The sequence below is a fragment of the Bufo bufo genome, chromosome 6, assembly GCF_905171765.1.
Source record: "Bufo bufo chromosome 6, aBufBuf1.1, whole genome shotgun sequence".
Lineage (NCBI taxonomy): Eukaryota > Metazoa > Chordata > Amphibia > Anura > Bufonidae > Bufo > Bufo bufo.
The window spans coordinates 74,501,985-74,529,357 of record NC_053394.1 but is presented as its reverse complement, the minus strand read 5'-3'; the positions used below and the strand labels follow the sequence as shown (position 1 = coordinate 74,529,357).

At 44.4% G+C, this 27,373-nt stretch overlaps 1 protein-coding gene across 1 annotated transcript; it reads right to left on the bottom strand.

Moving 5' to 3' along the window:
- Positions 1-27,373, bottom strand: LOC121005531 (olfactory receptor 6C4-like). Its single transcript, XM_040438302.1, has 3 exons — positions 27,278-27,373; positions 3,992-4,055; positions 1-1,011 (listed from the first exon to the last, which is right to left on the bottom strand). Exons 2-3 carry the CDS (start codon positions 4,007-4,009, stop codon positions 1-3), a joined length of 1,029 nt encoding a protein of 342 aa, XP_040294236.1. The 5' UTR covers positions 4,010-4,055; positions 27,278-27,373.

Below are 27,373 nucleotides of genomic sequence, written 5' to 3'. Positions count from 1 at the left end.
TTAATGCAGTCTAGAATGATGCTTTAACTTGATGGAATATACAATTCCCATATCGCTTGGTGAGTTTCTGATTCTTTGAAAAGATTTTGCCAGAGACTTTTTTACCTCATTATTTCTTAGGCTGTAAATGAGAGGATTCATGGCCGGTGTAACAACAGAGTAAAAAACAGATATAGCTTTGTCCATCTCAAAATTCTCTCCAGAAGATGGTCGGATGTACATAAAAATCACAGTGCCAAAGAAAATTGTCACAACTGAAAAATGTGAAGCACACGTTGAGAAAGCTTTGTGTCGTCCAGAAGATGAAGATATTCGTAAAATAGCCACTATGATGAAGATATAGGAGAAGGTAACGAGCAGTAAAGAACCAAGGACTATAACAGCAGAGATCATAAAGACAAAAATATCTAAGAAGAGTGTGTCAGGAGATGAGAGCTTCACCATAGGTCCAACATCACAGAAGAAATGATTGATAATTTTTGAGCCACAAAATGGTTTTTGAGATAGTACAATTGTGGGTACGGTTGGTGTCATGCATCCACTTATCCAAGATCCAAAAATCAGCTTGTAGCATAATGGTTTGTTCATGATGTTGGTATAATGAAGTGGATGGCAGATGGCCATGTACCGGTCAAATCCCATTAGAGCCAAAATAAAGAATTCTGTAGTGCCGAAAAGAAAAAAGAAATACATCTGAGTGAGGCAACTCTTAAAGGATATAGACTTATTTCCAGATAACAGATCAGCGAGCATTCTGGGTACAGTGACCGTCGTGTATCCTATCTCAAGGAAAGAGAAGTTTGCTAGGAACAAATACATGGGCGTTCTTAGATTGGTGTAAATTCTAGTGATAGAAATTAAGGTTATGTTTCCCAAAAGAGTTAACATATAGATCATCAGAAAGAATATAAAAAGTGTGTTGCTTATGTCCCTTTCATTAGTCATTCCAAGGAGCAGGAACTCTTCTACCCCACTTCTGTTCTCCAATGCACATCCCGCAAATGGGTCGGACTGTAAAATGACACAAAAACATAGACTTTTTAAGTGTTATGTAATATGTGTTAACACCTTCCTAAATTTGTAAACTGGACTACGTGAAGATGGAAAGCTGAAATTCGGTCATATACCAAGTCACGTTTTGGTTCAAAATAGACTGTGTGGAACCTGACCAAGTGTACAGTCCACACGTGAAATGCATTAAAGGGGTATTCCGGTTACAGAAAGGTATCCCCCTATCCACAGAATAGGGAATAACTATTAGATCAGTTGGGGTCCTACTGCTGGGACCACCACCGATCACAGTAACCAGCTCCGTCCTCCACACATTAGACAGAGCTGTGTAATTTCAGTGCTGACTTTGGCCAGCCAATGAGAAAAACGGTCCTTCCTATGAAGCCCTTTTTTTTGCCTTTTTTTTCGAATACAAATAATTATTGAGATTTTGTCTTAGTAACTATACATAAAACCTATTTGAGATAGCCACCAAAAATTGCATTGAAAAATGGACTGCTATAGGGGTGGTCCTCTCAAAGAAGATGGTTACAGTCCATAGTATATAATGGAACTGGGATTCCTTCACATAAAATCTGATCAAGGTCTTTTCGAAGAGGTGGTCTTTTGTAGACATGACTTTTTTTTTTTGGTAAATTCTTTATTTAGGTTTTTAAATTTTCCATTTATCCAAATCATAACAAGCCATAAGGCAAACATCGGACATAGCCCAATAAATGAAGCAAGAATGTAATAAATGACAGTTGGCTAGGTAATTAAACACAGCGCCCAAAGGGGGCACCCAATAATCATTTGCAGAGCAAATCTAAAAAACTGGACATCTAATAGATATCGTAGAGAGAAGAAAGAGAGGAGAAGGAAAAAAAAAAAAAAAAGGGGGGGGGGGAGAGGGAGTGGAGAAGGGGGGTAACAGTAAACCTCACTCTCACGCAGAGGATAATAGTGATCTACATTCCGCGGAGTCGTGGAATTCAATCCAATGACTCCAGGTTTTAGTGAACATCTTCTATGTGTGTCTCAAAGATGAGGTAAGATCTTCCATTCTCATGGTCTCCTGAACTTTGTTGATCCACATAATGACAGTGGGAGCAGACGGTTGCCTCCACAGGCACGGGATGCAAGCTCTCGCTGCATTGACCAGGTGTCTTATCACAGATCTACTATAGGTAGGAAGAGGAATCTTGCACTGATAGAGCAGGAAGAAAGCAGGCGTCTTAGGAAGGACATAGGAGGTGAATTTAGATGTAATCAACCACACTGAATCCCAGAAACTTGTGAGAGTAGGACAATCCTAGAATGTGTGTAAGATAGTGCCTCTCGCGGAGCCACATCGCCAACATAAAGGTGAGACCATTGGGAAAATGGCGTTAAGTCTAGTAGGAACCCTATACCAACGGGACATGAGTTTGAATCCCGCCTCTTGAACATTACTGGCAATAGATGTTTTGTGAATGCATGTATACATTCTTAATCGCTGTTCCAGGGAAAACGTGATGTCTAGATCAGTTTCCCACTGAGAGATATAGTTGGGAGGAGGATGGTCAGGTGGTGTGAGTAGCAGGCTGTACATCCGAGAGAGGGTACGTCTTGTCACCCCAGGTTGGTCACAAAGAGACTCAAAGTCTGTCTTGTCACGAGTATATGTCGTCGCCGGAAGGAGTGTGGCCATGAAATGTTTAAGTTGTCGAGACAAGGGTTGATGTTAGGGGTCTCAGTCATCTCTGTGATCTGTTGGGGGGTGAGCCACATATTCGAGGCAATCAGATGATGGGCCCTGAATTTGTTGCAATTTACTATATCACGAAAGGGGCCGCATTCCATCCCAGGGGGAAATTTGGGGGTTACCCAGGATAGGGAACATGGGAGAAGGGGACGGGGAGATAGCGGGGCAATCCTGGATGGCAGAAAAGACTTTCAGAGAAGGGCCTATGGTCGGGTGTATGCGCGCCTCCAGAGGGATATGGGCAGCCAACCATGGTGTAGCAGCTAATGGAGTAAGCAGGAAAGACTGTTCAACTGAGATCCATTGTTTGTACGCCTTGTGTCGACACCAGTCCACAATTCTAATGAGATGTGATGCTCTGTGGTAGGAAAGGAAGTCTGGCAGCCCTAGTCCTCCTTCCAGTTTGGGGCGGAAAATTATTGACCTGGCTATTCTGGACGGTTTGCCCGCCCAAATAAAATGTGTCAACATTTTCAGAAGATTGTGAAAAAAGAGTCTGGGGATATGGACAGGCAGGGCTTGAAAGAAGAAGAGGATTTTTGACAATATGTTCATTTTAAAAATAGCAAACCAAGAAAACGTGTTTTTATGCCACCGGTCTAAGTCTGATTTTATGGTTCGGAGAAGAGGCGGGTAGTTAACCTGGTACAGGTCAGAGAGAGTAGGGGTCAGATATATCCCAAGGTATTTCAGAGATGAACGCGCCCATTTAAAGGGGAAGTTCTCTGATATTGTCGTGACCAAGGCAGGTGGGAGAGTGATGTTTAAGGCTTCAGATTTCTGATAGTTAATCTTAAAGTTCGAGAAGTAGGCATATGTCTTAAGTTCTTGTAGCAGGTTTGGGAGGGTAATCCTCGGGTTGGTGAGGAAGAATAGAAAATCGTCCGCATAGGCTGCGACTTTGTGTGAGGACGCTTGGATCTGTAATCCTGAGATGTCGGGGTTTCTCCTTATGTGGCATAAAAGTGGTTCTAGATAAATCACGAATATTAAAGGGGATAGAGGACAGCCCTGTCTCGTAGACATGACTTTTTATCAAGCCCATCGACATGACTTTTTATCAAGCCCATGGAACCTAGAATGACTTTACATTTGCATTCATTTTATTACCTTTAAGTTCAATCTTAAAAATTGTAGTAAAACAAAAACTTTTTTAATGACTAATATTGTGTCTGTGACTGGAAAAATAAAACAGCAGATTGCAGTGTACCTAAATCATATGGTGTGTCTGATTATTGAGATTATGTAAGGTCTTACCACAGTGAAGTCCATCATTAAATACTGAGGTTGGCAGGAAATCTTATTATAGGATATAATTTATCTGCAGATAAAAGTGAAAAAAAATATTTCATTAGCCCTTCAATACTGTTTATGTTGTTAGTGTATCACATCTAGTTTTTGGTCATTCATTTTTGTATGGCCTTTACCTTAAAAATATCTGGTTAGCAAGTGAATCTACTATGCATGCTGAGATGTTACCATGACATTTTAGCCCTCTGCTGTGCTTTCCGTCAGGGGTACACTTTTGAATACCTGAAAATGATATTCAACCATATACGGCAACTGATCCATTTATTTTAATGGGGAAAATGGGAAATGGGATTTGGTCTCCTTTTGACCTGTTTTCCATATGTTTCATTTTTTTTTTTGCTGAACAGGATAATATGGTAAACTATCATGGTATCCTTACAAGACCGAAAACTGTCATGATCGTTAAGCAATGTATTACTATCAACTAAATAGAACCCTAATCTGTCTTATCATTATCAAAAGCAGAAACACAACACATTGACTGCAAAATCAGGGAACATATTTTTTCATTTTGAATTACTGTATGCACACCGTCAGGCACATTTTTTTATGATTGCATTTTACTCATTTTGGGCTAAAAATAATTTTTCTCTTCAGTAGAATTAAAAATAAGTTTTTTGGTTTCTGTTTTCTTTGAATCCCATTATCTGATGACTTATCTCTGATCTCCTGACTTCATAAACACTTATATAAGCCATATTTTTATCAGTTTGATAAGAATAGAGCTATAATGAGTGTTTATGAGGTCACGTAAAGTGGTTGTCAGAGATCAGTAAAAAATCGGGCAGCCCCTGTAAATGGGCTAAATCAGCCAAAGAAGAAATACTTATCTTTTTTCTCCCTTGATTCTCCCAGTAGTGTGCTTCAGTCCCCCCAGCTGCTGACACCATCTTCCTGGCTGCAGCGGTGCTATTCCATGCACACAGGTCACCAGGGGTGGACTGGGAACTTAAAGTGTCCCTGGAAAAAAACTAAAAGTTGCCGCATGTTGTTGATGGGTCCAAATTGACAGAAGATGGGGCAACACAAGTGTACAGGGACATCAGAAGTAGACGGGGCCAGCAACACTATAGTGCAGCACAAAATACCGCACCAGCAAAACCAAATACCATAGTGCAGCATAAAATACTACAGTTTCAACGTACTGAAGACATTGATACAGGAGGAACCTGCGACTGATAGGCACCTATTGCTCATAGCATTAATTCTTGCTGAGAGCATCAGATCATAATGTACCTGGACAACACGCATGAGGAGGGCTCAGGCGGCCCTCTGGTCATCGGCCCACCGGGAAATTTCCCTGTAGGGTTTATGGCCAGTCAGCTCCTGCAGGTCACCGTGCAGCCAATCACTGTCCTCAGCAGTACACCGTGCAGCCAATCACTGGCCTCAGCAGTACTGTCCAGCATGATATAGTCTCCATGCATGAAGCAAGGTCTAATAAACTTTGCCGTGAACTTCTGCCATCTTTTGAATAAAGCTGATCACCATCAATCCAGTGTTTCATCATGTGTTCTTGACTTCATAATGCTCTTGTGGCTGAGTGGATTCCCTGCAGCCATATTCCAAAATTGGATAGATAGTCTTATCAGAAGTGTGGAGAGTGGACAACCATATTATAGTCCATGAGATTTTCAGGATGGCGAACTTCAACCAAAATACCTTGTTGACAGGCAAAGCAATGAGTTATAATACATTTCAAGCAATCATAAATGTAAAACACTGTTTTGTCCTGTTCTAATATGAAATACATGTGTTATATGTACAGTGCTGTGAGAAAGTATTTTCTCCCCACACAATTTATTCTATTCTTGCTGATTTCTTGCAGTTAAATGTTACCGTTCATCCAACACATTTTAATATAAAATAAAGACAACACAAGTAAACACAAAATGGTTTTTCAGAATTGTTTTAATTTGGCTACACTGGAGGGTCTTTGAGCACAGCTTCTTCTCACTACGCACCATTCTTCTAATCAGGCGATCCATCCGGGCAGAGGTTTGCCTCTGTGCACCTCTTGCTTTCACTCTAGGTCATCATTGTTCTTCCAAACACCAGGACATGCTATGTTGAATAGTACAGATGTCTAGACCTAGGCACAGGGTGATCTGCTGGAGTGATAAACCAAGATCTCCCAGTTCAAGAATTCTGTCCCTCTCAGTTTGCAACAAGTAGCTATAACTGACATGTGCACGAACAGAAAGCATTGCACAGTCATCACACACGACTTGATCACATTTCTGAGGTTTCATGTGGCTGCAAAACTTTGCTTTCAATCTGGCTTTTATGCCCTTCCCACATGCCACAGATTGGAGCTAGGTGCTTTAAAATTTGATCATTTTCAGATCTTAGCAACACCTGTTTCTTCCTCCATTTTCATAACCTTAGGGCTTGTCCTTTTTGGTCTTGCAATTTCAATGTTGAGGTGTGCATAGAGCTTTTCTAATAATTGCCAATATTATATTCTATGCCGTTTGTGAGTTCAACTTTAGCTTACTTAAAGAAGGATTATTGTTTCTAGATGTGCTAGCGTGGAATTTTTGGTAAGACCTTTGTATTGCCATTAAATGAAGGCAAAAAGATGAGGGCTGATTCAGATAAGGCAGCTGGGAAGGTCGGAAACAAAGGCAGTGCAATAGACAATATAATACTCCTGATGTTAATGTGCAAATTGTAAAGAGAATGCCCAAATGGCAGGTGGACAGAAAAATCATTTAAAGGGGATGTCTCCTTTCAGCAAATGGCCTTTATTATGTAGATAAAGTTAATACAAGGCACTTACTAATGTATTGTGATTGCCCATATTGCCTCCTTTGCTGGCTTGATTCATGTTTCCATTACATTATTATACACTGCTCATATCCAGGATTTATGAACACCCTGCAATCCATCATCGATGGCCATGCTTGCACACTTTAGGAAAAAGCACTTCAACTACTTCAACTACCCAGATATAGACTGGGAAACTGAAACTTGTATATCTCATAAAGGAAACAGGTTCTTGGCAATAACCAAAGACAATTACCTCTTCCAACTGGTTCAGGACCCGACTAGAGGGATGGCCATACTGGACTTAGTATTAACCAATAGGCCTGACAGAACAACAGACATGCAGGTTGGGGCACACCTGGGAAATAGTTACCATAAAGTAATAACCTTCCAATTATCATTCAAAAGAGCGTTTCTACAGGGAGGAACAAAAATACCAAACTTAAAAAAAGCTAGATTTAGCCAACTAAGAGAGGCCATAGGCCTAACTAACTGGGACAAGGTCCTCAAAAATAAAAATACAGCCACAAAATGGGATATCTTTAAAAGCATGCTAAAATCTCATTGTGAGAGGTACATACCGTATGGGAATAAAAGGTTAAGGAACAAAAAGAAACCAATGTGGATAAATAGAACTGTAAAGAAAGCAATAAATGACAAAAAGAAAGTATATAGATCACTAAAACAGGAGGGCAGCACGGAAGCACTGAAAAACTATAAGGAACAAAATAGAACATGTAAAAAATAAATAAAAGCGGCCGACCGACATAGAGACCGTGGGATTAATTGCCAAAGAGAGTAAAACTAACCCTAAAATGTTCTTTAATTATATAAATGTTAAAAAGTATAAATCTGAAGGTGTCGGCCCTTTAAAGAGTAATGAGGGGGGAGTCGCAGAGAGCGACGAGGAGAAAGCAAAGCTGTTAAATATTTTTTTCTCCAGTGTATTCACTGAGGAAAATAAACTGTCAGATGACATGCAGAATGTAAAAATAAATTCCCCATTAAAAGTGTCCTGTCTGACCCAGGAAGAAGTACAACAGCGACTTAAAAAGATTAAAATAGACAAATCGCTAGGACCAGATGGCATACACCCCCTTATCCTAATGGAATTAAATAATGTCATTGCCAGACCCTTATTTCTGATATTTGCGGACTCTATACTGACAGGGAGTGTCCCACAGGATTGGCGCATAGCAAATGTGGTGCCAATATTTAAAAAGGGTCCAAAAACAGAGCCTGGAAACTATAGGCCGGTAAGTTTAACATCTGTCGTGGGTAAACTGTTTGAAGGTTTTCTGAGAGATGCTATCTTGGAGCATCTCAACAGAAATAAGCAAATAACGCCATATCAGCATGGCTTCATGAGGGGTCGGTCATGCCAAACTAATTTAATCAGTTTCTATGAGGAGGTAAGTTCTAGACTTGACAGCGGCGAATCAATGGATGTCGTATATTTGGACTTCTCCAAAGCATTTGACACTGTACCATATAAGAGGTTAGTATATAAAATGAGAATGCTCGGACTGGGAGAAAACGTCTGTATGTGGGTAAGTAACTGGCTCAATGATAGAAAACAGAGGGTAGTTATTAATGGTACACACTCAGATTGGGTCACTGTCACTTGTGGGGTACCTCAGGGGTCAGTATTGGGCCCTATTCCCTATATTTATTAATGATCTTGTAGAAGGCTTGCATAGTAAAATATCAATTTTCACAGATGACACTAAACTTTGCAAAGTAATTAACAGTGAAGAGGACAGTATACTACTACAGAGGGATCTGGATAGATTGGAGGCTTGCGCAGATACGTGGCAGATGAGGTTTAACACTGACAAATGTAAGGTTATGCACATGGGAAGGAATAATGCAAGTCACCCGTACATACTAAATGGTAAAACACTCGGTAACACTGACATGGAAAAGGATCTAGGAATTTTAATAAACAGCAAACTAAGGTGCAAAAACCAGTGTCAGGCAGCTGCTGCCAAGGCCAATAAGATAATGGGTTGCATCAAAAGGGGCATAGATGCCCGTGATAAGAACATAGTCCTACCACTTTACAAATCACTAGTCAGACCACACATGGAGTACTGTGTACAGTTCTGGGCTCCTGTGAACAAGGCAGACATAGCAGAGCTGGAGAGGGTCCAGAGGAGGGCAACTAAAGTAATAACTGGAATGGGGCAACTACAGTACCCTGAAAGATTATCAACATTAGGGTTATTCACTTTAGAAAAAAGATAACTGATGGGAGATCTAATTACTATGTATAAATATATCAGGGGTCAGTACAGAGATCTCTCCCATCATCTATTTATCCCCAGGACTGTGACTGTGACGAGGGGACATCCTCTGCGTCTGGAGGAAAGAAGGTTTGTACACAAACATAGAAGAGGATTCTTTACGGTAAGAGCAGTGAGACTATGGAACTCTCTGCCTGAGGAGATGGTGATGGTGAGTACAATAAAGGAATTCAAGAGGGGCCTGGATGTATTTCTGGAGTGTAATAATATTACAGGCTATAGCTACTAGAGAGGGGTCGTTGATCCAGGGAGTTATTCTGATTGCCTGATTGGAGTCGGGAAGGAATGTATTATTCCCCTAAAGTGGGGGAAATTGGCTTCTACCTCACAGGTTTTCTTTTGTCTTCCTTTGGATCAACTTGCAGGATGACAGGCCGAACTGAAAGGACAAATGTCTTTTTTCGGACTTATGTACTATGTTACTATGTTACTATGTTACTGACCTACCGTATGCACACTCCCACGGTCCCAGCCACCAAAGAGGTCGGCGCTTTTTGGATGGATTCCAGGGTGGTCGTAACCCCTGGATATGAGCAGTGTATAATGAAATGGAAAAATGAATCCAGCCAGCAAAGGAAGCAATATAGACAATCACAGTACATTAGTAAATGCCTTGTATTAACTTTCTCTACATGATGAATGCCATTTGCTAAAGTGAGACAGCCCCTAAAAGAGCCCTTGTTTTGGGCAAAAACCCAGGCTTTCTGAACAATTGTCTTTAGCTGGGGGGCCTCCATATGCATATCCTATACTTATTTCTATTTTCCACTCTTAAGTTCTTTACTATTTTTGCAAATCTCTTATGCTCAATAAACTATCCTAAAACTCTGCTCTCTGTGAGGCAGGACCTATAATTACAGAACTACCAGACTAATTTATCAAATACAACAAGTGTATGAAGTCAAATCCATATCATTATATTGTTATATTCCTTTCCAAAAATGTTTTTGTGGCTTGATTTCTAATTTGCTATTTTATCATTATTATAATTGTCTCTAAAATTACAAATATAAACCTAAAATGGCAGTGCATGTAAATTTTAATTAGTTTTAGTCAATTTAAATATTGTTTTACCTCAAAGTCTCTAATCTGAGTGTGCTTTAGCTAGCACTAGCGCATTCTTCATTAAATTTATATACTTTTTATATTTCCCAAATGCTCAAGTGTCATGAGGAATATGGTATAAAAATAATGCTGCGTGTTTACTATACAATTAGCCGTATTCCTCAAAGAGATAATAAAAGATGGCCTCTAGAGATAAGGTTAATTCATCTGTACTTGTTCCTTAAGGACATTTAAACTATTGCTGTGTAAGTCTACACAGAGAGATTCCCTACAGCCTATTTCTGATAACTAGAATTTCATACAATGCTTAACTAATATATTTGGCATGAGATAAAGTGAATTTACTATACTCTGAATAAGGCACTGTTTACATCATTCATCAAGGAATCTGATTTACAACAGGGTTATTATTATTATTAATTTATAAGCACTATCAATTCCATAGTGCTATACCTCAAGAGGGGGTTACACATACATAATATAAAAATACAAGAAACTATTAACAGACTGGTACAGTAGGTGAGGGTAAAGGCTGCTCATCTGGTTGTGTGGTGGCAGCATGGTTACTGCAGGTGGTAGGCTTTCCTGAAGAGGTGGGTTTTCAGGATACTTTTGAATGTTTGGATGTTGGGGAGAGCCTGATATGCTGGGGTAGTGAGTTCCAGAGTATGGGGAGAGGCTTGTGAGAAATCTTGTAGTCGATTGTGTGAGAGGATAAGTGGGGTTGGACTGACCATTTGGCATTTTTCTTAAATGCCAGATGGGAAAGTGGCTCATAAATGTTTGCAGACTGGCCAGTGGCCCATACATGTTTCTAGATGGGCCAGTGCCTAGTGAATGTTTCCAGACGGGCCAGCATTGAAGGAGCATGAAAGAGCCACAGTGGTGATGGAAATATCAAGTGTATGGGACCTGAGCTGCAGTAACCCACTGTGGCCACAACAATTTGAACAGAGCTATGATTCCAGCTCCATTCAAAGTGCTAGTTCTGGCAGCTGCAGGAAACATCTGATCATGGGGGTGCAGGGTGTTGGATCCTCACCAGTTGGATATTAAAGGAAACCTGTCATCAACTTTATGCTGACCTCATTGAGGGCAGTATAAAGTAGTGACAGAAATGCTGATTTCAGCGGTGTGTCACTCATGAGCTAAACGTAAGTGGTTGCTGAGAACCGGCATCATAAACATTGCAGCACAGGCCTCGAAAAGAGTCAAATCCACCTGAGAAGAGTCATGGTTATTCATAATCTCCTGCGCTCCCCGACCATCTGCTGATGATTGGCAGTTCTCTCCTAGAGAGAAAGGGAGAAAACTAGATAGAAGACTGTCAGTCATCAGCAGGTGGGCAGGAGAGCAGGAATTTATGAATAGCCATGACTCTTCTCAGGTGGCCGTGACTCTTTTCCAGGCCCAGTCTGCAATGATTGTGATGTTGTTTCTCAGCAACCACTTACTTTTAATGGCAGACCACTGAAATCAACTCACCTGTCTTTACTTTATTCTGCCGTTCCCTTTAATGAGTTGTCCTGAGGATAGGCCATATCAGGAGCCTGGAAAAACCCTTCACTAACTGGACAGTTGACACAGGCAGAGGCAGAAAGCTCCATTCACTGTATAGTGGCTGTGTTAGCTTATTGGAGCCCAGCTTCCATTCAAGGCAGTAAGTTTTGGTTCTGTTACTGTATCCATGTAGTAAACATAAATTGTTACGGCATGTATGCTCTATGGATGATCTAGTTACTGTAATTTTGCTCTGAGCACAATTCTGATACTGTATCTGTACCCCTATGAGTTGTTACTGTATATATGTACTAGGCTTAAAGGGGTATTCCCATCTCAGACAATTGGGGCATATCTCTAGGATATGCTCCATTGTCTTATAGATGTGGGTCCCATCTCTGGGACTTGCACCTACACTGAGAATAGAGCGGGCAAGGTGGTGGCTGGAGGACCCCGGGTTTCCAGGGTCCGGCTACCACAAAGCTCTCTCCCCATAGTAGTGAATGGGAGTGCACCACGCTTGCACGGCCACCACTCCGATTGATTTCTATGGGGTCGGTGGAAATAGCCAAGCCGGCTATATTCAGGGGCCCCATAGAAATTAATGGGGGGTGACTGCGCCTGTGCAGTGCACCCTCCATGACCTTCGGGGGTCCAGTCTCGATGTAGGTGTGGGTAGCAGAGGTGGGATACGCACCTATCAGACAATGGGTGCATATACTAGCGATATGCCCCCATTGTCTGAGATGGAAATACCTCTTTAATTTTAGCACTATACAGTCAGGTCCATAAATATTGGGACATAGACACAATTCTAAAATTTTCGGCTCTATACACCACCACAATTGATTTGAAATGAACCGAACAATATGTGCTTTAACTGCAGACTGTCAGCTTTAATTTAAGGGTATTTACATCCAAATCAGGTGAACAGTGTAGGAATAACAACAGTTTGCATATGTGCCTCCCACTTGTTAAGGGACCAAAAGTAATGGGACAATTGGCTTCTCAGCTGTTCCATGGCCAGGTGTGCGTTATTCCCTTATTATCCCAACTACAACGAGCAGATAAAAGGTCCAGAGTCCATTGCAAGTGTGCTATTTGCATTTGGAATCTGTTGCTGTCAACTCTCAAGATGAGATCCAAAGAGCTGTCACTATCAGTGAAGCAAGCCATCATTAGGCTGAAAAAACAAAATAAACCCAGAGATAGCAAAAACATTAAGCGTGGCCAAAACAACTGTTTGGAACATTCTTAAAAAGAAGGAATGCACCGATGAGCTCAGCAACACCAAAAGACCCGGAAGACCACGGAAAATAACTGTGGTGGATGACCAAAGAATTCTTTCCCTGGTGAAGAAAACACCCTTCACAACAGTTGGCCAGATCAAGAACACTCTCCAGGAGGTAGGTGTATGTGTGTCAAAGTCAACAATCAAGAGAAGGCTTCGCCAGAGTGAATACAGAGGGTTCCCCACAAGATGTAAACCATTGGTGAGCCTCAAAAACAGGAAGGCCAGATTAGAGTTTGCCAAACGACATATAAAAAAAGCCTTCATCGTTCTGGAACAACATCCTATGGACAGATGAGACCAAGATCAACTTGTACCAGAGTGATGGGAAGAGAAGAGTATGGAGAAGGAAAGGAACTGCTCATGATCCTAAGCATACCACCTCATCAGTGAAGCATGATGGTGGTAGTGTCATGGCGTGGGTATGTATGGCTCCAATATAACAAAACAATAACAAATACAGGTGCACTCTGTAGTCTCACTAAACCCTCAAACTGATTTTAAAATTGAGAGATTAGTCAACATGTCCTACGGTGTAGAACATGTCTAAGCCCGGGCACCACGCCAAGGTTTCTCAAGTAGCTCGGGACCTAACACTCTCCTACCTGAGCCGTATGGGCGATACCAGGAGCCAGTGGGCAAATTACAGGAGCATAAGGCCGACACACAAACAGCTCACCAGTTGCCTCCAGCATGTGGCCATGCTTGCAATGGGAGGAGGGAGGAGTCTGTGAGTCCCACTCAAGACTGGCTGATATGTCCCAGGCTTCACAGGTGCACCTAAATGTGGCCTGTAGATGGAAAACAGGCACATTTAAATTGGAGTTTATACACCTCCAGGAATCTATATATATACAAACTAAGAAGACAGGTTGGCATTAGCAGGAGCTGCTCAAACCCACATGCAGTTGTGCATATATATAGGGGAGCAAATCCTGCACTTGTGGCCCGTTGCTAATGGCAATCCCCAGCAAAATGCATACGGTGGAGGATGCCCGCGGCGAACCACAAGTACCACAATAGACATCCTACACAAGGTAACAAGTGCGGATGTTGTAATTAATATAACAATATAACAAAACAATAACAAATACAGGTGCACTCTGTAGTCTCACTAAACCCTCAAACTGATTTTAAAATTGAGAGATTAGTCAACATGTCCTACGGTGTAGAACATGTCTAAGCCCGGGCACCACGCCAAGGTTTCTCAAGTAGCCCGGGACCTAACACTCTCCTACCTGAGCCGTATGGGCGATACCAGGAGCCAGTGGGCAAATTACAGGAGCATAAGGCCGACACACAAACAGCTCACCAGTTACCTCCAGCATGTGGCCATGCTTGCAATGGGAGGAGGGAGGAGTCTGTGAGTCCCACTCAAGACTGGCTGATATGTCCCAGGCTTCACAGGTGCACCTAAATGTGGCCTGTAGATGGAAAACAGGCACATTTAAATTGGAGTTTATACACCTCCAGGAATCTATATATATACAAACTAAGAAGACAGGTTGGCATTATCAGGAGCTGCTCAAACCCACATGCAGTTGTGCATATATATAGGGGAGCAAATCCTGCACTTGTGGCCCGTTGCTAATGGCAATCACCAGCAAAATGCATACGGTGGAGGATGCCCGCGGCGAACCACAAGTACCACAATAGACATCCTACACAAGGTAACAAGTGCGGATGTTGTAATTAATATAACAATATAACAAAACAATAACAAATACAGGTGCACTCTGTAGTCTCACTAAACCCTCAAACTGATTTTAAAATTGAGGGATTTGTCAACATGTCCTACGGTGTAGAACATGTCTAAGCCCGGGCACCAGGAGAGTGTTAGGTCCCGGGCTACTTGAGAAACCTTGGCGTGGTGCCCGGGCTTAGACATGTTCTACACCAGGGGTACTCAACTGGCGGACCGCGGTCCAAATACAGACCGCGGCCGCCAGTTGTCCGGACCCCGGCCATCCTTCAGAGCGCTCCTCCTCTCCTGCACACTGTACCGTGCAGGAGGAGGAGCTTACCGGCGCACTTCCGCCTGTCCCACAGCGCAGTGAGACAGGGCTTCCTCCACATGTAGCACTCCTCCTCCTGCACACTCTGGCAGCTCTGCTCAATACAGCGGCGGGCACAGGAGATGATCGTTCTCAGCAGCGCAGGAGGAGTCTCTCCCTCCCCCCTGTGCTGCTGCTGCCCCCGCCGCTGCCAATAAGAAGAGGCAGGAGGAGAAGGGGAGGGGCTGTGGCCACTGGGCCACCAATGAAGAAAACTGACCTGTAATACAAATACAGGAGGCGGGTGCCGGAATCAAATAGCCGGCACCCGACCTCTGTGACAGGGAGCTGCGATCAGCTGCAGTTGAGTTAACCCTTCAGGTGCGGTACCTGAGGGGTTAATTGTAGTTGATCGCAGCTCCCTGTCACAAAGGTCGGGTGCCGGCTATTTGATTCCGGCACCCGCCTCCTGTATTTGTATAAGAAACGTTGGTGGCACAGTGCGCCCCCCCCAGTATAATAAACATTGGTGGCGCAGTGCGCCCCCCCCCCCCCCCAGTATAATAAACATTGGTGGCGCAGTGGGAAGTGCCAATGAGGGTTAAAAATAATAAAAGAAAATTAACTCACCTCCTCCAGTTGATCGCGTAGCTGCCGGTCTCCTGTTCTTACTTCTTTCTTCAGGACCTGTGGTGACGTCACTGAGCTCATCACATGGCCCATTACCATGGTGATGGATCATGTGATGAGCACAGTGATGTCACCACAGGTCCTGAAGAAAGAAGTAAGAACAGGAGACCGGCAGCTACGCGATCAACTGGAGGAGGTGAGTAAATAATTTTTTAACCCTCATTGGCACTGCCCACTGCGCCACCAATGTTTATTATATTGAGGGGGGGCGCACTGCGCCACCAATGTTTATTATATTGGGGTGATGGGGGGGCGCACTGCGCCACCAATGTTTATTATTTTGAGGGGGGGCGCACTGCGCCACCAATGTTTATTATACTGGGGGGGCACACTGCGCCACCAATGTTTATTATATTGAGGGGGGGCGCACTGCGCCACCAATGTTTATTATACTGGGGTGATGGGGGGCGCACTGCGCCACCAATGTTTATTATTTTGAGGGGGGGCACACTGCGCCACCAATGTTTATTATATTGAGGGGGGGCGCACTGCGCCACCAATGTTTATTATATCGGGGTGATGGGGGGGGCGCACTGCGCCACCAATGTTTATTATTTTGAGGGGGGGTGCACTGCGCCACCAATGTTTATTATATTGAGGGGGCCGCCAGACGAAAAAGTCGGACATGTAGTACTTTTAGTCTGGCGGCCTCTCACCGTGCTGCGCCGTAACTCTGCCCCCATCCCCATTATAGTCGATGGGCACAGAGCAGCGGCACGGCGAAGTAGTGGCAAGATGGATCTGACAGGGTGAGCAGCCTGTCGGATCCATCCTGCTGCAAGTGTGAAAGTACCCTTACTAATGAGCGCTTCCATCATGGAACGCCCATTAGTACAGCCTTTACCTCCACCGCTACTTGTGCTAGTAAAAAAATATATATATTACGGTACCTCCACCTCCATTTGCTCACGCTGTGGAGAACACTCCCTGCTGACTAGAAGCTCAGGACAGGACCTACAAGACGCCATCACGTTAGAGCACCGGTCCTGAGCGTGCAGTCAGCAGCGAATGTTCACCGCAGCCAGGTGAATGCTAATTTTTTTTATTTTTTTTGCAAAAGCAGAGAAGGGGGGCACTAATGGGGGCAATACTCTTACTGGGGGCACTAATGGGGACATTATTCTTACTGGGGCACTAATGTGGCCATTACTAATTCTGGGACTTACCCGGGGCGCTCCACTATAACGTCAGAGCGCCCCACGCGCATGTATCACATGATCGCATGGCATCTTTACTGTTGGCGTTCAGCTCGGACCTTCACCTGACTGCAGACCCTGGTATGTGGACCTTTAATAAAACTAGTTGAGTACCCCTGTTCTACACCGTAGGACATGTTGACTAATCTCTCAATTTTAAAATCAGTTTGAGGGTTTAGTGAGACTACAGAGTGCACCTGTATTTGTTATTGTTTTGTTATATTGTTATATTAATTACAACATCCGCACTTGTTACCTTGTGTAGGATGTCTATTGTGGTACTTGTGGTTCGCCGCGGGCATCCTCCACCGTATGCATTTTGCTGGTGATTGCCATTAGCAACGGGCCACAAGTGCAGGATTTGCTCCCCTATATATATGCACAACTGCATGTGGGTTTGAGCAGCTCCTGCTAATGCCAACCTGTCTTCTTAGTTTGTATATATATATATAGATTCCTGGAGGTGTATAAACTCCAATTTAAATGTGCCTGTTTTCCATCTACAGGCCACATTTAGGTGCACCTGTGAAGCCTGGGACATATCAGCCAGTCTTGAGTGGGACTCACAGACTCCTCCCTCCTCCCATTGCAAGCATGGCCACATGCTGGAGGTAACTGGTGAGCTGTTTGTGTGTCGGCCTTATGCTCCTGTAATTTGCCCACTGGCTCCTGGTATCGCCCATACGGCTCAGGTAGGAGAGTGTTAGGTCCCGGGCTACTTGAGAAACCTTGGCGTGGTGCCCGGGCTTAGACATGTTCTACACCGTAGGACACGTTGACTAATCTCTCAATTTTAAAATCAGTTTGAGGGTTTAGTGAGACTACAGAGTGCACCTGTATTTGTTATTGTTTTGTTATATTAATTACAACATCCGCATTTGTTACCTTGTGTAGGATGTCTATTGTGGTACTTGTGGTTCGCCGCGGGCATCCTCCACCGTATGCATTTTGCTGGGGATTGCCATTAGCAACGGGCCACAAGTGCAGGATTTGCTCCCCTATATATATGCACAACTGCATGTGGGTTTGAGCAGCTCCTGCTAATGCCAACCTGTCTTCTTAGTATGTATGGCTCCCAATGGAACTGGTTCTCTTGTATTTATTGATGATGTGACTGCTGACAAAAGCAGCAGGATGAATTCTGAAGTGTTTTGGGCAATATTATCTGCTTATATTCAGCCAAATGCTTCCGAACTCATTGGACGACGCTTCACAGTGCAGATAGACAATGACCCAAAGCATACTGCAAAAGCAACCAAAGAGTTTTTTAAGGGAAAGAAGTGGAATGCTATGCAATGGCCAAGTCAATCACCTGACCTGAATCCGATTGAGCATGCATTTCACTTGCTGAAGACAAAACTGAAGGGAAAATGCCCCAAGAACAAGCAGGAATTGAAGACAGTTGCAGTAGAGACCGGGCAGAGCATCACTAGGGATGAAACCCAAGGTCTGGTGATGTCTATGCGTTCCAGACTTCAGGCTGTAATTGACTGCAAAGGATTTGCAACCAAGTATTAAAAAGTGAAAGTTTGATTTATGATTATTATTATGTCCCATTACTTTTGGTCCCTTAGCAAGTGGGAGACACATATGCAAACTGTTGTAATTCCTACACCATTCACCTGATTTGGATGTAAATACCCTCAAATTAAAGCTGACAGTCTGCAGTTAAAGCACATCTTGTTCGTTTCATTTCAAATTATTTGTGGTGGTGTAAAGGGCCAAAAATGTTTGAATTGTGTCGATGTCCCAATATTTATGGACCTGACTGTATGTATGCACTAAACCAAGCTAAGATTCAATTTGCCTCATCCACCCAGATTGTTCACCTGCAACAGGGTCTATTCATAGCTGAGGATGCTCTAGCTGCTGTTTGATTGACAGATTTGGAAATCCCAGCCAGCCTGACAATCTTGCACCTGCACCACTACTGAGAGGTTCTGCTTCCGCTACTGGAGAAATAATTTACAGTAAGCAGAAAAAAGGAAAAATTACCCAAAATAAGCTACATGCTTCTGTCTGCACTACATCTAACACACATTACAGTGGCCTAAGGAAGGACTGAGATTTTTTGTATTTGTAGCAATACTTTGTATAAAAAAATGTATGATCAAAAACTGCTTGAAAAGCGCATATGGTCTAGCTATATAATACTGTTCAAATATCTATTAAATATATACAGTAGTTTTTCTTTCCACAAAAAAAACAACCTATTACCACAAATGTTAATGACCTAATTAGCTCTGTCATGGAGGCGTCCGTGTTATGCTTGTTTTTCTAGACACCTGCAGTTTCTTACTCCTGAGACTAAAGGTCCATTGTGGGTTTACTAAATATGCATTTTCTATACCATGCAAGAAAATTAACTGTAGAAGAGAAAAACAGTGCTTTTGTAAGGATGTGGGGCAAGGGACCTTAAATGTGTTACTCTGCTATGTTGTAAATTGTATAATTACTGCAACATCTCACTTTGGTCAGTAGATGGCAGCAAAAGATAAGATGATAAAAGTCTACATAGGAGGTGCCTATCACAGGAATACTATACCCTATTTAGTTTGCAATGTTGGAAAATAGCTAATTTATGAGCTGTTTTGGACCCTTACAAGTGTGATAGCAAACTGAATATGCAGGTTTGACATTGCACTTAGCAAATTACTTATTGCATCACACTCTCCCTGTGTAAGGGGAGGTGGTTCGTCTAGAAGCAGGAAGTGAGCAGACGGGGGCTGTGCTTGGTGCTGCTGGAAACCAGAAGGGATCATCTCTGCTGAATCTGGATGGGAATGGACCGGCTCACGGTGGAGACTGGTGACAGCACGAAGGGGAGGTTTGCAGCGACCACCCCAGGAGTGTCATGTCTGTAGGATCTGGAGTGGACCAGGAAATAAGAAAAAGCACCAAGAACCTGCTCAAGGAACTGTAAGTGCGGCTTTTCCGCGTCACATTGCACCACACTGTTTAAGTGCCATTTGGACATACTATAACGCTCCAAGTACAGTTACATTGCGGTGTAAGGGCTGCAAGCTAATGCATGGCCCTGGGGACATACGCTGACATCTTACTATCTCACTGGCTGCTCATATGGTGTTATATGCTGTGAGCTGGAGTAAGGATTAAAGTTACAAGAGACAGACATCATTTCCTTGTGGATTACAAATAGCAATACTTAGGGTGCACCCCAATGAGGAACTCGTCCAGGAACATACAGGTGCAGCTAGGCTGCTTAATGGACTTCGGGGAAAACATCACATTTACCATCCGGCGATGCACAGGTAAGCCCTTACCTGTGCCGGGAGACGTTCTGAAATCAAATGCAGTCTCCGGGAGCAGGCAGTTCCGAGAACAGCCCGATGAAGGCCCCCAGCGGCTGTTCTCGGAACTGCCTGCTCCCAGTGACCACATTTGATTTCAGACCGGCTCCCGGCACAGGCACAGGTAAGGGCTTACCTGTGCATCGCCGGACGGTTGAGTCAAGATGGCAGCCCACATGTGTTCGTTGGCGAACACTGCGAACTGACCATCTCTGTTACACAGTCTTACATTTACTGTTGGTTTATTCTCAGTGTACCAATCTGTTTTATATATTCTCAGCTTCTTGTTCACTATATTGTGCTGGGAAAGAACCGTTTTCTGTGTCTGTGTGGCATTGTGTACCCTCTGTACCTGTGGGCCCAGCCCTCGGTCTTCTTTCATTTGGTGCTGCGAGCAGGATACATTGATCGCCATGCAGAACCCAACCGGTTTCGAGGCGGTTCCGGCTGTGGCTCCCATCACCCCTCCTGCCATGGGAGTAGCTCCGATCATGTGTTTGCCCGCAGGGGCAATATTGAATCAGCTAGTGCGGTTTGATGGCCAAAATATGCTGTTAGAAGACTGGGCTGCACACCTTAAGAGCACCCTCAGGTTGTACAACTTGGCTCCGGATTTACAATCGGATGTGGCGCTGAACGCCTTGGAAGGGGATGCTAGACGCACTGTAATGCTACATCCAGAAGAGGTAAGAAAGACACTGAATGCTATATTCTCGATATTCGAGTCTATTTACGGAGAAATTACCAGTACTGGCAGCCTTAGGTCCCGTTTCTTCACTCGCTTCCAGCATGAAGATGAGACTATTCCCGTTTGCTAACGCCCTTCAGGAGATCTGGTCACATGTACAGAAGAGAGAGGCCAGCTGTGCTAATGTTCTTGGAAATGGAGATCAAATCCTCCGGGACCAATTCGTCCTTGGATTGCGTAGCTCTCCTCTTCGCCAGGCTCTCAGGGAACATATCCTGGTGGATGCTACATTACAGTTTCAGAAGATAAAAGCTGAGGCTGTGGACCGAGACAAAGAAGAGGCGTATGGGGCTTACACCGTGAGGGTGCAGGCTGCAGGAAGTAAAAAAACTCCCTCTGATGAAGAGGATCTGCGAGAGGCAGTGAAGGCACTTAGTACATCCCTGGGAGAAATTCAGAGGCAATTGGCACAGTTACAGGCTCCATCGATGGCCCCCGTTCAGTTTGATTACTGGAAAAGGGGTGCTGCCCCTATGGGTTCCCCAATATATCGAGCAACTACAGAGGCTCGAGTGAGATGCTCTCCAATGCACTGGGCTGATCCGTCACCACCTACAGATGCACAGATGTGTGGTCCTCCAAAAGACCGGAGGGCAAGGGGGCCGCAGTGTTGGATTTTCAGAGAAAGAGGATATATCTCCCGTCAATGCCCACAAAAGGCCCTGAATCCAGAACAGCCACTGTTAAACGGGAACCCCTTGCGGTAGTGGGGCACACCGCAGGGGAGGCCAGTTGCCAGGTTACCCCTAACGACCTCCAGGACCTGGTGATCAAAAGCCCCTACTTAAAGGTGCAGATTGAAGAACAGATGGTGGAATGTCTTGTAGACACAGAGTCAGAAGTAACCACGATGCCAGTGAAGTTCTTTGAGAGATAATTCAGCCACCTGATGAAGCCTGACAAGGGCACCGTGATCAAGCTGACGGAGGTAAATCAGACTGCTATACCTGTGTTCGGAGTGGCTTGGATGAGAATAAAGCTATGCAGACAAGATGTCGGCAAGAAGGGAGTTGTGCTTGTAGAATAACCGGCTCGGTATGGAGCTCCCATCGTATTGGGAATGAACGTTCTGTGGGAATTGGATCAGCTCATGTTTACTAAGGAGGGCCCGAGTTATTGGAGGAAAATGACTTCCCACAAGCCTACTCAGAGAGCATTCAGAGGTTGATCCGGACATGCATTATCTGCAAAAGCACTCCTGAGGGTAAGCCGGTTGGAGCAGTGTATGCCTCATATGGAAGAGACTGCATCGTACCTCCGCGACAGGAGAAGATGATACGAATGCCTGTCGGAAGCCGGCGGAAACTGAATGGGATAGATATGCTGATAGAACTCCTGGGTGTGTCGGAAGCCAGCCGGAGCCCAGTGGTCACCAGGACCATCGTGACAGTCACGGAGTGTCAACGTACACGATCGTGAAGTTACCTTCCATGCTGGAGAGAAAGTGGCTGAGTGATATGTGCTGCAAGGAGAACCACTCGCAGGTAGCCAGTTCGCCCTTCGGGCTGTTGAAATGATGCTTGAACTTTGGCAGTGGACCAGAACTCTGTGGAGGAACCTACGCCTGAGTGTAATGGCCGTCGGATCTTGGAACAAATGGAGATTGATGCGAACCAGTTCACCACCGATCAGATGGAGAAGATTAAAGCAGTGGTACAGGAGTTTCAATCCGCCTTTTCCCGATGTGAGGAGGACTTCGGGTGCACAATGGCTATCGAACACAAAATACCGACTGGGGATACTCCCCCAATTTGAGAAAAGTAACGGCAGATTCCGCCCACTCTCTACCAAAGAAGTGAAAATTATGCTGCCACAGATGTTAGCTAGTGGATTGGTAAAAGAGAGACAAAAGCCCATGGGCTGCACCAGTGGTCTTGGTGCGAAAGAAGGATGGGTCCTTGAGGTTCTGTGTGGACTACCAGAAATTAAACGCTGCCACAGTAAAGGACACTTTTCCCCAGCCTAGGATTGAAGAGTCATTGACGGCACTACAGTGTGCCAAGTATTTCTCAACTCTGGACTTGGCGAGCGGCTACTGGCAAGTACCTGTGGCAGAGAAGGATAGACAGAAGACAGCCTTTATCCTACCCATGGGGCTGTATGAGTTCAACAGAATGCCCTTCAGGCTGACGAATGCTCTGGGTACATTCCAACACCTAATGGAACACTGCCTGGGTAAACTGAACTTTAAGTCGATTCTGATCTACCTGGATGACATGATAGTCCATGCACCTACGTTTGAAGAGCATTTGAGGAGAATACGGCAAGTGTTAGGTAGGCTCCGCTCTCATGGCCTTAAGATCAAACCGAGGAAGTGCCATCTCTTCCAAACAAGCCTAGAGTATCTAGCACACATCGTTTCAGCTGATGGAGTTCGCCCTGCGGAGAGTAAGGTAGAGGCAGTGAGTAAGTGGCCGCAACCTAAGACGCTTCGAGAAGTGAAAGCATTTCTAGGATTGGCTGGTTACTATCGAAGATTTATAAAGGGCTTTGCGAGGATCACCAGTCCGCTACACAAACTCTTGAGAGAGACTGCCCAGGGTCCAAAGACACGGCCCATATCATGGGGGCTGCCACAGCAGCAAGCGTTTGATGAGTTGAAGAAAGCCCTGATTAGCGCCCCCATCCTGGCATATGCTCAGTATGACAGACCATTCACACTCTACACTGATGGAAGTTTGATTGGACTGGGAGCTGTACTAGCCCAAGAACAAGATGGGCAGGAATGAGTCATTGCATATGCTAGTCGGTCCCTACAGGATTTTGAGCGCAATCCAGAAAATTATAGATCCTTCAAACTCGAGTTGTTGGCGTAATGACTGAAAAATTCTCAGTGTATCTCACCGGGCTACAGATCCTAGTAAGAACACACAATAACCCATTGGCCCACCTGCAGAATGTGAAGCTGAGCGCCTTGGAGCAGAGATGGATGGCTAGACTGGCAAAGTTTGACTATACCATCAAATACCGTACCGGTAAAGACAACGCAAATGCGGCTGCACTGTCTAGAGTCACCTGGGATGTCCCAGTAGGTGAGGTTGACGAAGAGGATGAAGGGACTGAGATACCCGATCTTGGTCGAGTGCCTCGACAGTTGCCCGTTTCCAGCTCAAGTGGGGTGGCTACTGACAGCACTGTGTTTCTGGGGAAGACTGAAGAAGAATGGGCACAAGTGCAAGATGATGATCCTGACTTAAAGAAGATCAAACACTGGGTGAAGACTGGGATAAGGCTCAAGATTGAAGAGTGAAGCCGCTTGTCTTCAGATGGATGGAAGCTGTTGCAGCAGTGGGATTGGCTGCGAATCCAAAATGGAATCATGTACCGGAAGGTGTTTCTGCCTACCGATCTTGAAGAAAGGTGGCAGATAGTAATACCTAGTAGCCTGGCCCAAAGAGTGGCTCTTGAGGGACATGAGAAGGGTGCCCACTTTGGAGTGGGTACAGAGATCCGTATACTGCCCCCAGTTGGAGCAGATTGTCCATGAAGTGTGCCAGAAGTGTCGAGCATGCGAGCTGGTGAAGCCTCCTGAGCAGAGAGCCCAATTCAAGTTATCCGCACATCCGCGCCACTGGAGATCCTAATGATCGATTACATCTTGATCAACCAGTTGGTGAGTGGTCACCAGTATTGCCTTGTGATGACTGATCACTTCACAAAGTTCTCTGTAGTAGTACCTACCCATGACCAGATGGCGGAATCAGCCACCTGTGTAGTGTGCAAACACTTTATCCAGGTGTACAGATGCCTGAAGCGGATTCATTCTGATCAAGGAGCTTGCTTCCAAGGGAAGTTGATGGAAGAGCTGTGTCGGCTGTATGGGATTGAAAAGTCACAAACGACGCCATACCACCCGCAGGGCAATGGGGCCTGTGAAAGATTCAATATTACTCTGGAGAAAGAACGTAAGTTGCGCTTGCCCGAGTATTTGCCTGAACTACTCTGGGCATATAATAATTGTGTTGATAACACTACTGGCTATACTCCACACATGCTGCTGTTCGGTTGTTAAGGGCAAGAAGTTGCCGAAATGAACCTTAGACCTTTCGGAAGAGTTCCCTAAGACAGCTGACTCATGGGTGCAGCAGTATTGGTTCCAGCTAAACGGATAAATTGGATGACCGATGGGAACCGCAGCCATATATTGTGAAACGGCAGGTGTATTCGGAAGGCCCAGTCTACGATGTCCAGAGGGAAGACTCTGATAAGCCAACTCGAAGATTACACCGTAACATGCTCAGACCTTGTCTTTCAGAGAGTTGTTCCCTGACAGATAATTCTGGAGGTGTTCAGGAGAGGCAATCAAAGCCTCTGAGTCCAAGAGACATAGGGGGTTGACTAATCCCTATGCTGTCTTTACAAACTGATGAGTCGTCCACCCCCAATTGTCCAGTAGCGGACACTATTCCTTAAAATGCGCTGCCACCCCGGGAGGGGTCGGGTCCTGTTCCCGCACCAATGACAGAGGACCCAGGCCTTCGCAGATCGGAGCACTCCACGGCAGGTATCCCCCCTTAGTGCTATGCAGCAGATTAATTTATTTGGTAGAGTTATCGAGACGCCAAAATTCTAGTGGGGTGGCATGTAAGGATGTGGGGCAAGGGACCTTAAATATTACTATGCTATGTTGTAAATTGTATAATCACTGCAACATCTCACTTTGGTCAGTAGATGGCAGCAAAGGATAAGATGATAAAAGTCTACATTGGAGCTGCCTATCAGAGAATATTAATAACCTATTTAGTTTGCAAAGTTGGAAAATAGCTAATTTATGGGCTGTTTTGGGTCCGTACAAGTGTGATAGCAAACTGAATATTCAGGTTTGACATTGTACTTAGCAAATGACTTATTGCATCACACTCTCCCTGTGTAAGGGGAGGAGGTTCCTCTAGAAGCAGGAAGTGAGCAGACGGAGGCTGTGGTTGGTGCTGCTGGAAACCACAAGGGATCATCTTTGCTGAATCTGTAAGGGAATGGACCGGCTTACGGTGGAGACTGGTGACAGCACGAAGGGGAGGTTTGCAGTGACCACCCCAGGAGTGTCGTGTCTGTAGGATCCAGTTCTGGAGCAGACCAGGAAATAAGAAAAAGCACCAATAACCTGCTCAAGGAACTATAAGTGCGGCTTTTCCACATCACATTGCACCACACTATTGAAGTGGCATTTGGATATACTATAACGCTCCAAGTACAGTTACATTGCGGTATAAGGGCTGCAAGCTAATGCATGGCCCTAAGGGACTCATACGCTGACACCTTCCTATCTCACTGGCTGCTAATAGGGTGTTATATGATGTGAGCTGTAGTAAGGATTAAAGTTACAAGAGACAGACACCATTTCCTTGTGGATTACAAATAGTATTGCGCAATACTTAGGGTACAACCCAACGAGGAACTCGTCCAGGAACATACAAGTGCAGTTAGGCTGCTTAATGGACTTTGGGGAAAATATCACATCAGCCCTCGATCTTCTTTCACTTCAGAGAGCAGATATCTGAAAGGGTGGCAGTGTGTGCCATATCTGATGCCCTTAATCACAGGCCTATAGTCACTTGAAGACAGACTCTCCTCTGGTAGTTGGTCCTGTTGACCATCCAAACTGGAGGATCTTCAGGATATATGTTATTATATTAACTACAGGCATAAGGCTGAAATTGGGCAAAGCGATAGAATTATATTATGAAATGGGATTGTCTGCAGCCACCACTAGAGGGTGCTTACTTCACATGCATTTATATATCTTCCAGCAAAGCAGTGTATACAGGCAGCCAGGACTTTATCATCTATTTGTATATTCCAAGCTTTATCAATGGGATAATGAACCCCTTACTGTAAATTATAAGCATATTAGAAGTCACAGAGGAGTTCCTGTCACAGAGCAGTTCCTTGAAAATATTAAATTACTTACGCAGGTCACAGAGCTGTGATTTTAATAACCGATATGATTTATGGTGAGGGGTAAATTATTCCTTTTCATTACCCACCTCAGCTTCTTCTGATTTTAAGAGTATGGGGAAGTTCATGTCCACCACTGATTGCATAAAATTAAACTTCCTCACCCTTTCCCAAAAGTAGGTCTGCAGCGTCTTATGTTCCACAGAACTGTACAATACCTCCTATTAGTTAAATGTTTTTTTCTAAACTGTTATATTGATGCCCTATTCCTAGAATAGTCCATTAACTATTCTTAGGATAGGTCAGCAATATTAGATCTGGCTAAAATATCTACCACAGGGATCTCTGGCTAATAGCTGTGTTCTGGCAACTGTGGCTGTAGTGGCCACTATTCTGGGGTGAATAAGGTGTGTTAACATGTTTCCCCTTTTCAGCAGCAGTGTCTGGAATGCTATAAGCTGGTTTACCTTTCTGTCTCTCTCTCACTGTAGCCATACAAATCCTCCTCCTCTAGTTCTTTCTTGCCCTCATCTCTTGGAGCTTGTGGAGATGCCAAAGTCTCC